The 14,532-nt window shown below is 34.6% G+C and overlaps 3 protein-coding genes across 4 annotated transcripts in view; 2 read left to right on the plus strand and 1 right to left on the minus strand.

The window, feature by feature from the left end:
* LOC123010707 (neuroendocrine convertase 2) overlaps positions 1-9,648 on the plus strand; it is a 35,286-nt gene extending 25,638 nt beyond the window's left edge. The window contains exons 7-10 of the mRNA XM_044407786.1: positions 60-235; positions 289-602; positions 5,853-6,369; positions 9,123-9,648. Coding sequence (XP_044263721.1) covers positions 60-235; positions 289-602; positions 5,853-6,369; positions 9,123-9,284 — 1,169 coding nt within the window. The 3' untranslated portion in view covers positions 9,285-9,648. The remainder of the gene's footprint in view (positions 1-59; positions 236-288; positions 603-5,852; positions 6,370-9,122) is intronic.
* A 414-nt stretch (positions 9,649-10,062) lies between these two features.
* On the plus strand, positions 10,063-13,344 carry LOC123011278 (squamous cell carcinoma antigen recognized by T-cells 3-like). The gene is made up of 3 exons (XM_044408644.1): positions 10,063-10,198; positions 10,247-10,514; positions 10,559-13,344. The coding sequence occupies exons 1-3, from the start codon at positions 10,133-10,135 to the stop codon at positions 12,457-12,459; spliced, it is 2,235 nt and encodes a 744-aa protein (XP_044264579.1). The 5' UTR covers positions 10,063-10,132; the 3' UTR covers positions 12,460-13,344.
* Positions 12,462-14,532, minus strand: part of LOC123011279 (homeobox protein TGIF2LX-like) — a 10,329-nt gene continuing 8,258 nt past the window's right edge. For both annotated transcript variants that reach the window (XM_044408646.1, XM_044408645.1), the window contains exon 4: positions 12,462-13,455. In XM_044408646.1, the coding sequence (XP_044264581.1) occupies positions 13,200-13,455 (256 nt within the window). In that variant the 3' untranslated portion in view covers positions 12,462-13,199. The remainder of the gene's footprint in view (positions 13,456-14,532) is intronic.

Here is a 14,532-nt window from a genome sequence, read left to right on the forward strand (position 1 = left end):
ACAATTTTTTCACTCATTTCTGCCTCACCCTGTATATACATTATTTTCTTTAAATTTAGGAATAAGAATGTTGGATCAGCCTTACATGACCGACTTGATCGAGGCGAATTCCATGGGTCACGAGCCCGGCCTCATCGACATCTACAGTGCTTCATGGGGGCCCACCGACGACGGCAAGACCGTGGACGGCCCCCGCAACGCCACGATGCGGGCCATCGTGCGCGGCGTGAACGAGGTAACTCGATTTATCGTTTTGAGTGAAAAATTCGCCACTCGCTTCGTTCGTAGGGGCGCAACGGCTTGGGCAACATCTACGTGTGGGCGAGCGGCGACGGCGGCGAGGACGACGACTGCAATTGCGACGGTTACGCCGCCAGCATGTGGACCATCAGCATCAACAGCGCCATCAACGACGGCCAAAATGCGCACTACGACGAGAGCTGCAGCTCGACTCTCGCCTCGACCTTCAGCAACGGCGCTAAGGACCCCAACACGGGGGTGGCCACCACCGATTTGTATGGCAAGTGCACCACGACGCACTCGGGCACCTCGGCCGCCGCCCCCGAGGCCGCCGGGGTCTTCGCCCTCGCCCTGGAGGCCAAGTGAGTCCCCAAGTCACGTGTTGGAATTTTTTTTAAACGCTATTTCTATTCGTGGGTAAACATACCAAGTGAATAAAAAAATTTTTGCTTACAGTATTTATTTTTTGAAAAAACTAATTGATGAGTGATAAAGTACTATAAAAATGTGATGATTTAACAAGAATAAAATTTTTCGAAATTTCCCTTTGTTTTTGAGTTCTACAAAAAAAAAATTTTTTTTAATGGCAACCAAGAATTACAACTATCCGCTTTATATTTAATTTTTTCAAGAAAATTTTTATACATAAATTGCAAATTTTGTCAAAAAAATCGCATAACTCAAAAACAAAACAAAATTTCGCTCTGAAAATACGATCACATTTTTAATATTACTTTCATTTATATAAATTTCAAATCGTTTTTAATTAATTTAAATTCAACCTGTCTACTAATTGTTTGGAAAAAATGCAAAAATGTTGAGCTTTATATTCTTAATAAGCTGTAAAAAACGAACCACTAAATTTTTCACAATATGAGAAAAAAATTATTTAAAATTCAAAATCTGTGCTCCGTTTCATGTTTTTCAAAATTCTGCGAATACGGTCAAAGATACAAGAAAAATGTAAGAAAGAAAGTTGTAGAAAATAAAATTTTCTAGTAAAAAGTCCTCGACACCATTCCTCTATCTTTAATGGTTTAGGCCTCAAAGACGTTCAAAGAAGCTCAAGCCACGGATTCGTTTCATTTTTACTGGTGATTGAGTGCCGGGGGGACACTTTAAAGCAATTTAAGCCTAAACCGTTGATGATAGAAAATGGTGTCGCGGACTTTTTTGTAGAAAATTTTATTCTCTACAATTTTGTTTCTTACACTATTTTTGTATCTTTAACCATATTCGCAGCGTTCTTAAAAATATTGGGCGTAACGCAAACTCATAATTGTTTATAATTTATTTTTAATACTGTTTTCGATATTTTTGAAAACGCTGCGAATACGGTTCAAGATACAAAAAAAGTGTAGGAAACAAAATTGTAGAGAATTAAATTTCCTACAAAAAAATCCCCGAGACCATATTTCTATCTTCAACCGTTTAGGTTTAAATTAATTTTGTGTCTCTTGACCACCGGTAAAAATGAGCCGTATTCGTCGCTTGAGCGTCTTTGAACGTCTTTAGGACCTAAACCATTGAAGATAGAGGTATCATCTCGGGGACTTTTTTCTTGGAAATTTCATTCTCTACAACTTTCTTTTTTAAATTTTTCTTGTATCTTTAACCGTATTCGTAGTATTTTCAAAAATATGAGACGGGGCGCAAATTGCTAAATGTTTGATATTTTTTTAAATATAGTTTTCAATAAAATTTTTGCATTACCTTTATCTCTTATTATGGAGAATTTAATGTTCTATCTACCTTTTTTTATTTGCGTTTTGCTCACCGTTATGTAAATACAGCCATTAGTCCGGTCAAATTAGTCATAAAAATAGTGGTCAAATAACGAAAATTCCGACAGAGCTAAATTTTGGTGAAGATTTTGGGTACACCATTAGGAATAAAGTGTCAAAAGTCCCCATCGATCCCATGTGTGCTAAAAAAGTTATTCGGGGTGAAAAGTCAAAATTTGACGTTTTTAGATTTTTTTCGAAAACGGTAAGTTTTAYCAAAAAAGTAGCCCAGACAAAAATTATAGATCTTGAAATTATCTACAAAAATGGTTCTTATACTTTTTTTCTAAGAAGCACCATTCCTGAGATATCGCGATTCTAAAAGTTGAAGGAGTCACGTTTTACATGATATGCACATACAGAGTGCGCCAGAATTCGCGCCTCAAAGACAATGTAAGGTAAGGTACCAGGACATGGAAAAAAATTAAAAAAAAATCTATCTATAAAAATTTCAAAATTATGAGAGTTTAAATTTTGCAATTTGACCCTATTTATTTCTGTAGGAAAAATAATTTTCAAAGTTTTTTTGCTACAGGCTATTAGAAGCGCAAACAAGGAAGCTGTATCCTAAACTGTAACTCTGTTCAATGTTATTTGTGGCTTTTATTGGCAAAAGTTTTGTATCTTTACTAAATAATTGTAAAAAAAACATATACAGGATCATCATTATCATTAAATAGACATAACAAAATGTCAAATGTCAAAAAATAAATGTCAAAATTTTTTGATAAAATTTTTTAAACATTTTTTTCATGTTTGTGGTATCTTACCTTACTTGAAAATTTTCTCTGGGACGCGAGTTCTGGCGCACCCTGTATTTATAGTTTCTAGGTTTTAAATCTTGACAATTTTTATTTTTTGTGGTGTATTTCTAACTTTTCAATCACCCAATCTTTAGATTTTGTTGTCTTTATCATTAGATGTTGTAAAGAGGAGAACAAAACAAAATACATTGAGAAATATGAGTACTAAATAATTTTCATTGTTTTTGATTTTGTATTTTGGAATTTAATAATTCATAAGTACGCCACTGGTTGGAGACTTTACTTTTTTGATTTTTTAGTGGTTGTACAATCTCAAAACTGTTATTGTTCCAGTTTTGAAACATTTGCCCTTATTTTATAATTTTTGTCTTCAACTTTACTTTATTTTTTATACAGGATGCGCCAGAACTCGCGCCCCAGACAAAAATGCCATATAAAGTAAGATACCAGGAACATGGAAAAAATGTTTAAAAAAATGTATCTATAAAAATTTCGAAGTTATGAGAGTTTAAATTTTGCACTTTGACTCTATTTATTTCTGTAGGAAAAATAATTTTTCAAGTTTTTTTTGCTATAGGCTATTAAAAGAGAAAACAAAGAAGCTATTTTCTAAATTGTAACTCTGTTCAATGTTATTTGTGGCTTTTATTGGCAAGAATTTAGTCCCTTTACTAAAAAATTGTGAAAAAACATATACAAGATCATCAGTATCATTAAATAGATATAAAAAATGTCAAATGTCAAAAAATAAATGTCAAAATTTTTTGACAGAGAATTTTTTAAACATTTTCTGATATCTTATCTTACTTGAAATTTTTCTTCTACTTCATTAAACTTATAAATTGCATTAGAATTAAAAAGAATTTATTTGGTAATACATACAGGGTGTTTAAAAAATCGGGCACTTGGATAGTCCCCAGAGTACTAAAAAAAATTTAAAAAAATGCCATCTGTCAAAAATTTTTGACATTTATTCTTTGACATTTGACATTTTTTTATGTCTATTTAATAATATTGATGATTTTGTATATGTTTTTTTATAATTATTTAGTAAAGGTACAAAAATTTTGTCAATAAAAGCCACAAATAACATTAAACAGAGTTACAATTTAGGATACAGTTTCTTTGTTTCCGCTTCTAATAGCCTGTAGCAAAAAAACTTGGAAAATTATTTTTCCAATAGAAATAAATAGAGTCAAAGTGGAAAATTTGAACTCTCATAACTTTGAAATTTTTATACAAAGATTTTTTTTAAATTTTTTCCATGTTCCTGGTACCTTACCTTACATGGCATTTGTCTTTGAGGCGCGAGTTCTGGCGCACTCTGTATGTAAAACGTGACTCCTTCAACTTTTAGAATCGCGATATCTCAGGAATGGTAATTCTTAGAAAAAAAGTATAAGGACCATTTTTGTAGATAATTTCAAGATCTATAATTTTTATCTGGGCTACTTTTTTGATAAAATTTACCGTTTTCGAAAAAAATCTAAAAACGTCAAATTTTGACTTTTCACCCCGAATAACTTTTTTAGCACACATGGGATCGATGGGGACTTTTGACACTTTATTCCTAAGGTGTACCCAAAATCTTCTCCAAAATTTAGCTCTGTCGGAATTTTCGTTATTTGACCACTATTTTTATGACTAATTTGACCGGACTAATGGCTGTATTTACATAACGGTGAGCAAAACGCAAATAAAAAAAGGCAGATAGAACATTAAATTCTCCATAATAAGAGATAAAGGTAATGCAAAAATTTTATTGAAAACTATATTTAAAAAAATATCAAACATTTAGCAATTTGCGCCCCGTCTCATATTTTTGAAAATACTACGAATACGGTTAAAGATACAAGAAAAATATAAAAAAGAAAGTTGTAGAGAATGAAATTTCCAAGAAAAAAGTCCCCGAGATAATACCTCTATCTTCAATGGTTTAGGTCCTAAAGACGTTCAAARACGCTCAAGCGACGAAYACGGYTCATTTTTACCGGTGGTCAAGAGACACAAAATTAATTTAAACCTAAACGGTTGAAGATAGAAATATGGTCTCGGGGACTTTTTTGTAGGAAATTTAATTCTCTACAATTTTGTTTCCTACACTTTTTTTGTATCTTGAACCGTATTCGCAGCGTTTTCAAAAATATCGAAAACAGTATTAAAAATAAATTATAAACAATTATCAGTTTGCGTTCCGCCCAATATTTTTAAGAACGCTGCGAATATGGTTAAAGATACAAAAAAAGTGTAAGAAACAAAATTATAGAGAATAAAATTTTCTACAAAAAAGTCCGCGACACCATATTTCCATCTTCAACGGTTTAGGCTTAAATTGCTTTAAAGTGTCCCCCCGGCACTCAATCACCAGTAAAAATGAAACGAATCCGTCGCTTGAGCTTCTTTGAACGTCTTTGAGGCCTAAACCATTAAAGATAGAGGTATAGTGTCGCGGACTTTTTACTAGAAAATTTTATTTTCTACAACTTTCTTTCTTACATTTTTCTTGTATCTTTAACCATATTCGCAGAATTTTGAAAAACATGAAACGTAGCACAGATTTTGAATTTTAAATATTTTTTTTCCCATATTTCTCGTGAAGTATGAAACCAAGCGGTTTTTTTTTAATCATTTGCCTCCAGAAAATAATAATTTATATAAATGAAAGTAATATTAAAACTGTGATAGTATTTTGAGTACGAAATTTTATTTTGTTTCTGAATTATGCGATTTTTTTTTATCAGAATTGCAATTTATGTAAAAAAATTTTTGAAAAAATTAAGTTGTAATCCTTAGATCATAACTTTCATGAGAAAAATGGTTTTATAGTGGGTTGCCATTTGAAAAAAATTTTTTTTTTGTAGAACTCAAAAACAAAAGAAAATTTCGAAAAATTTTATTCTTGACAAAACATCACATTTTTAGCACTTAATCATTCATCAATTAGTTTTTCGAAAAAATAAATAGTTTAAGCGAAAAACGTTTGGTCCCATACTTTTGATTCACCTGGTATGTAGTTCTCCATAGCCTAATTTGACTGGGCTATAACCCAAAATGTCAATTTCAGCAACAATTTGACCTGGAGGGATGTGCAGCACCTCACGGTGTTGACCTCCAAGAGGAACTCGCTCTTCGACGCCAAGGGGCGCTTCCATTGGACCATGAACGGGGTGGGGCTCGAGTTCAACCACCTCTTCGGGTTCGGGGTGCTGGACGCGGGGGCCATGGTGGCCCTCGCCAAGCAGTGGAAGCCGGTCCCGCCGAGGTTCCATTGCGAGGCCGGGGCGCACCTCCAGGTCCAGAAGATCCCCTCGGCGAAGAAGCTTGTCATGAAAATCACCACCACGGCGTGTCAGGGGGAGAGCACCGAAGTCAGGTATCTGGAGCATGTCCAGGCCGTCCTCACGGTGAATGCCAGTCGGCGAGGGGACCTGGAGCTCTTCCTCACGTCGCCGATGGGCACCAGGTCCATGATTCTCAGTCGGAGGCAGAACGATGACGATTCCAGGGACGGGTTTACGAAGTGGCCTTTCATGACGACGCACACGTGGGGGGAGTACCCACAAGGGACCTGGGTGCTAGAGGTGGGGGCCATTTTACACCAGGTTAAAGAATGGGAGTTCTGACCATGATTTTTCACTGAAATTTGGTATACGCCCATAATCGGGCAAGCCCCACCCAAGGAGAGTATTTCCAAGATGGTGGCACTTCCGGTTATACCGGAAGTGGGTGTCAACTTTGTTATTTTAAATGGAAACTGTGTTTTTTTGCGTTTTTGAATTACTCAAGTGATTTTGAGAAAGTTTGTATCACACTTCCCTATACCTAAATTTAACCGTTTTTGAAATATTTAGACTTTTTTAAAAATTTTTGGATTTGCAACTGGTTTTTCAAAAATCAATAACTTTTAATTGTTTTGAAATTGTATTAAAATTATTATTAAAATTATTACCAAACCCCCAGAATTTAAAAAAAAATTCCTTTTGAAAGATACCTGAAATTATAAATTGTCTAGAACTAGAACTAGTTTTTACAATTTTTAACAAAAAAAACTCAAAAATACAAAATATAAAATCTTTTATATTTTATATGAAAGATTCGGGTTTCTACATTTCAACAAAACCGCATTTTTGACTCACCCTGTATACATTTAAAGTATAGTTCTTTTTAAGTTAATATTTCAAAAATTATTTTTTTTAAATACTTTGATTMATAATTTTTATAATTTTCTTGTTTTCAAAATTTCTACACAAAATTTTAAAAATAATAAATTTTTTAAAGCTACTGAAACTTCATTTTCTAGAACTAGAACTAGATTTTTTTATTAAATTTGTATTCATACACACTACAGTTTTTTTAATTTAATACCTACTTTAAAATTTTTTTGTTTTCTTAAAGATAGTTAAGTTTTTTAGTTTTCAAAATTTTCCGTTTGAAATGTTTAGACTTTTTTGAAAATTTTTGGATTTGCAACTGCTTTTCAAAAATTGATAACTGACAGTTTTAATTGTTTTGAAATCGTATTTAAGAACTAGAAAGAGAAATATTTGGGTTTCCTTTTGGTGTATTTAGAATTGAAAAAATTATTACTAAACCCCCAGAATTAAAAAAAAAATTCCTTTTGAAAGATACCTGAAATTATAAATTGTCTAGAACTAGAACTAGTTTTTACAATTTTTTAACAAAAAAAACTCAAAAATACAAAATATAAAATCTTTTATTTTTTATATCAAAGATTTGTGTTTCTACATTTCAACAAAACCTCATTTTTGACTCACCCTGTATACATTTACACTTTAAGTTAATGTTTCAAAAATTATTTTTTTTTAAATACTTTGATTTATAATTTTCTTGTTTTCAAAATTTCTACACATAAAATTTTAAAAATAATAAATTTTTTAGAGCTACTGAAACTTCATTTTCTAGAACTAGAACTAGATTTTTGTATTAAATTTGTATACATACAGACTACAGTTTTTTTAATTTAATACCTACTTTAAAAAAAAAAATTTCTTAAATATAGTTCAGTGTATAATTTTTTTAGTTTTAATATTTAAGGACTGGAAAGAGAAATGTTTGGGCTTCCTTTTGGTGTATTTAGAATTGAAAAAATTATTACCAAACATCCAGAATTTTAAAAAAATTTCTGAAAGATACCTGAAATTATAAATTGTCTAGAACTAGAACTAGTTTTTACATTTTTTTAACAAAAAAAACTCAAAAATACAAAATATAAAGTCTTTTATTTTTTATATCAAAGATTTGTGTTTCTACATTTCAACAAAACCTCATTTTTGACTCACCCTGTATACATTTACACTATAGTTCTTTCTAAGTTAATATTTCAAAAATTATTTTTTTTAAATACTTTGATTCATAATTTTTATAATTTTCTTGTTTTCAAAATTTCTACAGATAAAATTTCAAAAATAATAAATTTTTTAGAGCCACTGAAACTTAATTTTCTAGAACTAGAACTAGATTTTTTTATTAAATTTGTATACATTACACACTAGTTTTTTTAATTTCATACCTGCCTTAACAATTTTTTGTTTTCTTAAAGACAGTTCAGTGTATAATTTTTTTATTTTCAAAATTTTCCGTTTGAAATGTTTAGACTTTTTTGAAAATTTTTGTATTTGCAAACTGGCTTTTCAAAAATCGATAACTGTGACACTTTTAATTGTTTTGAAATCGAATTTAAGAACTGGAAAGAGAAAGTTTTGGTCTTCCTTTTAGTGTATTTAGAATTGAAAAAATTAGTAACAAACCCCCATAATTTGAGGTTAAGTTTGTGTAACTTCAAATACTCATAACTCATTTTTTTCAAATAGGAAGCCCTAATTTTTTTTTCACGATCTGGAAAGAAATTTAATTCTGCTTCGACCTATATTAGCATTCCCTATACCTATGTTTGATAGTTTTCAAGTTATAGTAACTTTTTTGATTTTGTGGGAAATTTACCATCCTAGATTGCCATGGAAATAAATTCAAATTAAAGTCACGGTCAATTCATAGTAGCCACTTCCCTGTGTAAATTTGTAAAAATTGAGTGGTGTAAATCCGACTTTTTTTAGATACTTTTGTATCAAAAATGACAATTCTAAAAAAATTGGGTTAGAAGAATACTTCACATTTTTGACAATTCTGCTACCAACATAGACCCAACTCATACACTAGAGGTGGCGGACTAGGGCTGCCAACTTTGCAACAAATTAAAAAAAATAACCGTTTTATTTTGTTTTTTAATGTTTTTTATTTAAATATCATTGTTAGAACTCCCAAAACTTTTGATGTGGTGGTGGGAACACCCTGTTTTGTAAAAATTTTCTTGTAGGCGAGTTTCAATTCGCAGTTGCCCCAGACTGGGTTTGTCAAAGAGTGGACTTTGATGTTGCACGGCACCAAGGAGCCCCCTTACACCGAGTTGTCGGTTTTGGACCCCCATTCCAAGCTCGCGATTGTGAAGAAGGCTCATGAAAATCGAATGAAGATGTAATTGGTCTCTTTAGTTCATTTATTTGTTGAAGATTTGATAAAGATTCATATATTTTTAAGTAGAAAGTAGCGAAATACTGAAATATTTAAATAAATCCATCAATCTCTAACTGTACTGTAATAAAAGCATGTGATTATACTTATGTAACAAGTATAAGATATCAAGTATAACTATTGGATTTTATTTTTACAAATTGTTGAGAGCTTATATTTTGTATAGCGTTTCTTCCTTCAAAGATATATTTCAGAGATTATTTATTACAGTGCAATTGTATAAAATTGTAAATTGTTTACAATATAAACTCTGTTTCATTTTGTCACCTTGTTTGCTTCAACTGGCCGGCGATTGTAAATAAAATTAGACATTTAACCAATTTTTACTGCTCGTTTTATTTTTTTTACAAAATCGAAAAAGTCTAAATGCACCTTTAACTAAAGGCCGATTCACACAACAAGTGTCATTAGTGTCATTCACAATTTAATCACAACAATAAGGACAAAAATCTTTAGGTTTGCCACCCTATTGTTAATTTTAATTATTTCTTGCCACCTGGGGTACACACTTATTTGAAAAAAATATTTTTATTTGCGTTGTTTGATTTTCGCATTGTTGCCAACTTAAAATAAACCCTTTAAAAAATCTCAATGCACATTAATAAGTTAATAACTATACGTCAGAAAAGATACACAATGAAAGGTTTTACTCATAATTTGAATTTAAATTTAAATATCTCGTTAGTTTTATACAAAATTTGAATAAATTAGCTCACACTAGGAGAGGTTGGTACCCACTGTTTGACAACATCAACATAACCTAACATTGCAACTTGTCAAAACGCAACTTTTACGATGGAAATAACGGAATCGGACGACCAAATGTCGGACTCAGACTCCGGGGACGACCAGGAGGAGCAGGTGAGGCCCCCACACCCCAATTAACGCCCCAAACCAATGTTGTTTTAGGCCCTCCTGGCCCGGGCCGAAGCCCTAGAACGCCAAATCTCCGACAACAAGTACCTCTACAACGCCCACGAGGAGCTCGTCAACTTGTACCGCAAACTGGGGGACTTGAAATCGATGCGTTTGGCTTACGAACGCTTCCACGAGTACTTCCCCCTGACCCCCGAAATGTGGCTGTCTTGGATCAACGACGAGCGCAAATTGGCCACCTCCGAGGGCGAAATTAAGCACATCTTCGGGCTTTTCGACAAAGCCGTTGAGGATTATTTATGTGAGTTTGGTTTTTTTTGGTTATTTTTGAAAAAAAAATTTCAGCTGTGAATTTGTGGGTGGAATATGCGCAATACTCGATTGGGGTGAGCACCCTGGAGACCACCCGAGGGATAATCGAGCGGGGGCTCACCGCTGGGGGGCTCCACGTGTCCGATGGAAGTCTCTTGTGGGACACCCTCCGCGAGCTGGAGTTGGCCCACTTGTCCCTGACGGAGACAGGGGGCGACGCGTGGAAAGCCCAAGTGGAGAGAATCGTGGAGGTGTTCCGGAGACAACTCTCGGTGCCCCTCCTCCACATGGAGAACACCTACAAGGAGTGGCAAGAATTTCTAACACAAGGCCCCAAAATCGATCCTGACCCCGTCGAGTGGGGCTATAACAAGGCCTTGAAACAATTAGAGACTTACAAGCCGTTTGAGGACAAACTACAAGTCACCACCGACGAATCCCAACTATTACAAGTCTACAGAGACTATATCAAGGTCCTGGGGGACCCCTCAACCATCTTGTGTCTTTACGAACGAGCCACGGCCCAAATGTGTCTCAATCCCGACATCTGGCTCGACTATTGTCTCTACGGCTTGAAACTGGGGGCCCCCGCTGAGAAAATCACAGTGAAGGCTTTACGTAACTGTCCTTGGAGCCAAGACTTGTGGATAATGCGCCTCCAAGTCCTTGAAACTCTCTCCAAGGACAACAGCGAAGTCGTGGCGTGTTTCGAGCAGGCTGTGGCGAATTTAGGGGCCCAATCGAGTGACCTTTGGCTCGCCTACTTAGAATACGTTTCAAGGACGTGTCACGACCAAATCAAACTATTCAAATCGTTCGAGCAAGCCTTGGAACAATTGAAATACCACGACGAGGGGGCCCTCAAACTCACCAAATGGTATTCACGGGTTTTGGCCAAAACGGGGGACATGCAAAAGGCACGCAACCTTTGGAAAACCCTCCTCAAGAACCCCAATCACAAAACCTTGGCCAACACATGGATGGAATTTGCGCGACTTGAAAGACAGTTCGGGGAGCCCCCACAAGTCAGGGCTATTTTCCAGAAAGCCCTAAGCAATTGCACCGATTGGCCCCTTTTTGTCGCCGATGAATGGCGCGAATTCGAACGGGAATTCGGGGGACTCCCCGACGTGCTTAAATGTGTGGAAAAACGCAAAGAAATCGAAAAACGAGTCGAGCCGAAGTCTATCGGAACGAAACGAGAACATCCGAGTGAAGCCGAACCCCCACCGAAGAAACACAAAAAGCAGGCTGTGGTCAAAGACCCGACTCGTACCGTTTTCGTCAGTAATTTACACACGAGTGTTAATGAAAAACGTCTAAGGAAATTCTTTCCCACGTGTGAAAATGTTGAAATCGTGGTCGATAAACGGGGGAAGTCCCGGTGTTACGGCTACGTACAGTTTGGCCTTGAGGAGAGTGTCATGGCGGCGTTGGCACGTGACCGTGAATTGCTCGACGGTCGCCCCATCTTCATTTCGAATTGCAAACCGAATCGGGAGGAGCGCAAAGCCGGCTTTAAATACTCCAATGAGCCTGAAACTAATAAACTTTTCGTTAAGGGACTCCCCCATGATAAGACACAGGAGGACATCGAGGCCATTTTTAGGCCTTTTGGGGCCAAAACCGTGCGTTTGGTGTTAAAACGCGACGGGAAACCGAAAGGACTCGCCTATGTTGAGTTCGAGGACGAGTCAAGTGCGAAAAAAGCCATGGAAAAGACCGATGGAATGACAGTTGGGGACTTTACCATCAGTGTGGCGATCAGTGCGCCCCCTGGGAAGAAACCCACCCCGAAAACCCCCCCAATGCGACATTCACGCAGCCGATTACAGATTCCTATGTTACCGAGGGCGTTGCAAGTCAAGAGTGCGACGAATGGTGACGTCACGCCGAAAACTAACGATGATTTCCGACTGTTACTTGAAAAATAAAACCGATTCAAACGTATTTATTCAACAATTCTACTACCTTTTGATACAAATGAGGCAGTGGTGGGGGCAATTTCACACACATTTCTCACATTTCTGGAGTAAAAAATATACCTTACACAAAATATTGCTTTTCTCTCTTTTATATACACGATTTTGTACTTGTTTGAGCAATTTTATGGGAATTTTCGTGAAGAAATGTGTGCGAAATGAAGAGATATTTACAAAATCAGAGTACCTCACAACTAAAAAAATTGACAAGCTAATTGCTACTCCTATCAACAATAAACATGATACTTTTACAAAATGTACAACCGCTCGGTTTATAAAAACTTCTTAGAAAACTACACTTTAAAATTTTGAAGAAATCCAAACTCTAAGTACTCATCAGATCATCCCATCAATGTTTTATGGCACAATTTAAATGTCATGAATCAACCTTGTTTGTAGTTTTATCACAGAGTGCGAAACTCTAATGAGATAATCCATTGGGAGAAAAAAAAAAAACACAATTTCATCCAATCATTAATATCACTCAACTATGACACTCCAAATTCACTCTAAAAACTAAGAATTAAACAACTACATGAAACGTAAAACCAAATCTTACAACAAAAAGTTTCACTCGAAATTTTGGCAATTTATTATCACATCACAACTACTTTTTTTTTGTAAAACTTTTTGTCATAAAACTGACTAACAAAATTTAAGCAAGGCACGAGTGAGACAACGCCCTCTAGTGGCTATACTTGAACGTTTCCTTGCTCTTTCTCTCTCTGTCGTACAGCGACGGCCGTTTCCACCAACAAGTACAAACATTTAAACTTGTCTTTGTCTTCTTCGTCGTTCGTACTGAGGGGGTCAGATTCGGTGATTTGATGTGCGGGCATGACTTGCACCTTGGGGGCGCTGAGGGGGTGCGGGAGCTGCGGCAAGTGGGAGAGCTGGGGGTGCGGGGCCGTCCAATACTGATTCGCCGTGATGGGGCCCTCGTCAGACCTAAACAAAAAAATTTATTCCATTATTTAGTTTATTGTTTAATTTAGACCAAGAGCAATAATGGGTAAATACCGATATGGGAAAATATTTTGTTAAATCGTTAAAAAAAAATCCAAAATTGATTGTAGTGATTAAATTTTGAAATTTGCTAAAATGCAATTGCAGGGATTTTGAATTTAAGTTGGCAATATTGAGTACATATCAGACTATTTTATAGCGGGTGACTGTAAATGATTGTGATTTTTTTACCTCAGGTTGGTGTCAAACAAAAATTTTAGTTTGGCAACCTTGACTTTCAAAATCAAATGTCAAACTTTTATAAACAAGTGTCATTTATTTGCGATTTAGCTCTCACTTGAAACGTTCTGATATAACAAATTAGAAGGATTAACAGTAATTCAGTGTTGCCAACAGATTTTTATGTCACAGACCCGGAAATTGCAGTGAAACAAGTCAAATATTTTTGGGTTATTTTTCTTCGATTTAGTCTATCTTTTCACGAAAATGTTTCTTATTTTAAAAGTTTAGTTGGGATAAATGCAACGAATTGTAAAATTTTATATTTTATGTGATTTTTGCTCACTTTTCAATAAAGATTGTGCTGGACCGAAGCTAGAAATTGTGAAATTAGTTTTTTTTTATTTGTTTTTGATTATTTTTATATCGTTTTTTTTATTGAAATTGAATTTGAAATTGTCAGATCTGCTTATAAATCTGTTATTTCGTTTGTTTCTTCGATTTGGTGCATTTTGTAACGAAACTTTTGTCTATTTTTTTAATTTCGTTAGTTTTAAAGTCATTTCTCAACAAAAAAAATACTTTTTCGGCTATTTCGTGTAATTTTTTGCGTATTTATTAATGAAAATCTAACATTTTAAACAAAATTTTCTGAATCGTTTAAAATAAATCCAAAATTGGGCACAAAATATGTTATTTTGAACAGTTTTATTAAAGATAATCAAATATATTTTGTCGAATCTAGTCAAAAAAAAAATCCAAAATTAGACTTTTGATAATTTTAATTAATAAAATAAAAATAATTCTCAAATTCTAAAATTTTGGTGAATCAATACAAGA

This window comes from Tribolium madens, unplaced genomic scaffold (assembly GCF_015345945.1).
Source record: "Tribolium madens isolate multiple individuals breed KSU strain unplaced genomic scaffold, Tmad_KSU_1.1 Scaffold_91;HRSCAF=231;Tcas5.2_LG7, whole genome shotgun sequence".
NCBI lineage: Eukaryota > Metazoa > Arthropoda > Insecta > Coleoptera > Tenebrionidae > Tribolium > Tribolium madens.

Bases quoted from the DNA above. Each gene is read 5' to 3' on its own strand.
- LOC123011278 (XM_044408644.1), top strand. From the start codon at position 10,133: ATGGAAATAACGGAATCGGACGACCAAATGTCGGACTCAGACTCCGGG. The intron at 10,199-10,246 runs GTGAGGCCCCCA...ATGTTGTTTTAG, and splicing joins GGGACGACCAGGAGGAGCAG to GCCCTCCTGGCCCGGGCCGA. The intron at 10,515-10,558 runs GTGAGTTTGGTT...AAAAAATTTCAG, and splicing joins AGCCGTTGAGGATTATTTAT to CTGTGAATTTGTGGGTGGAA.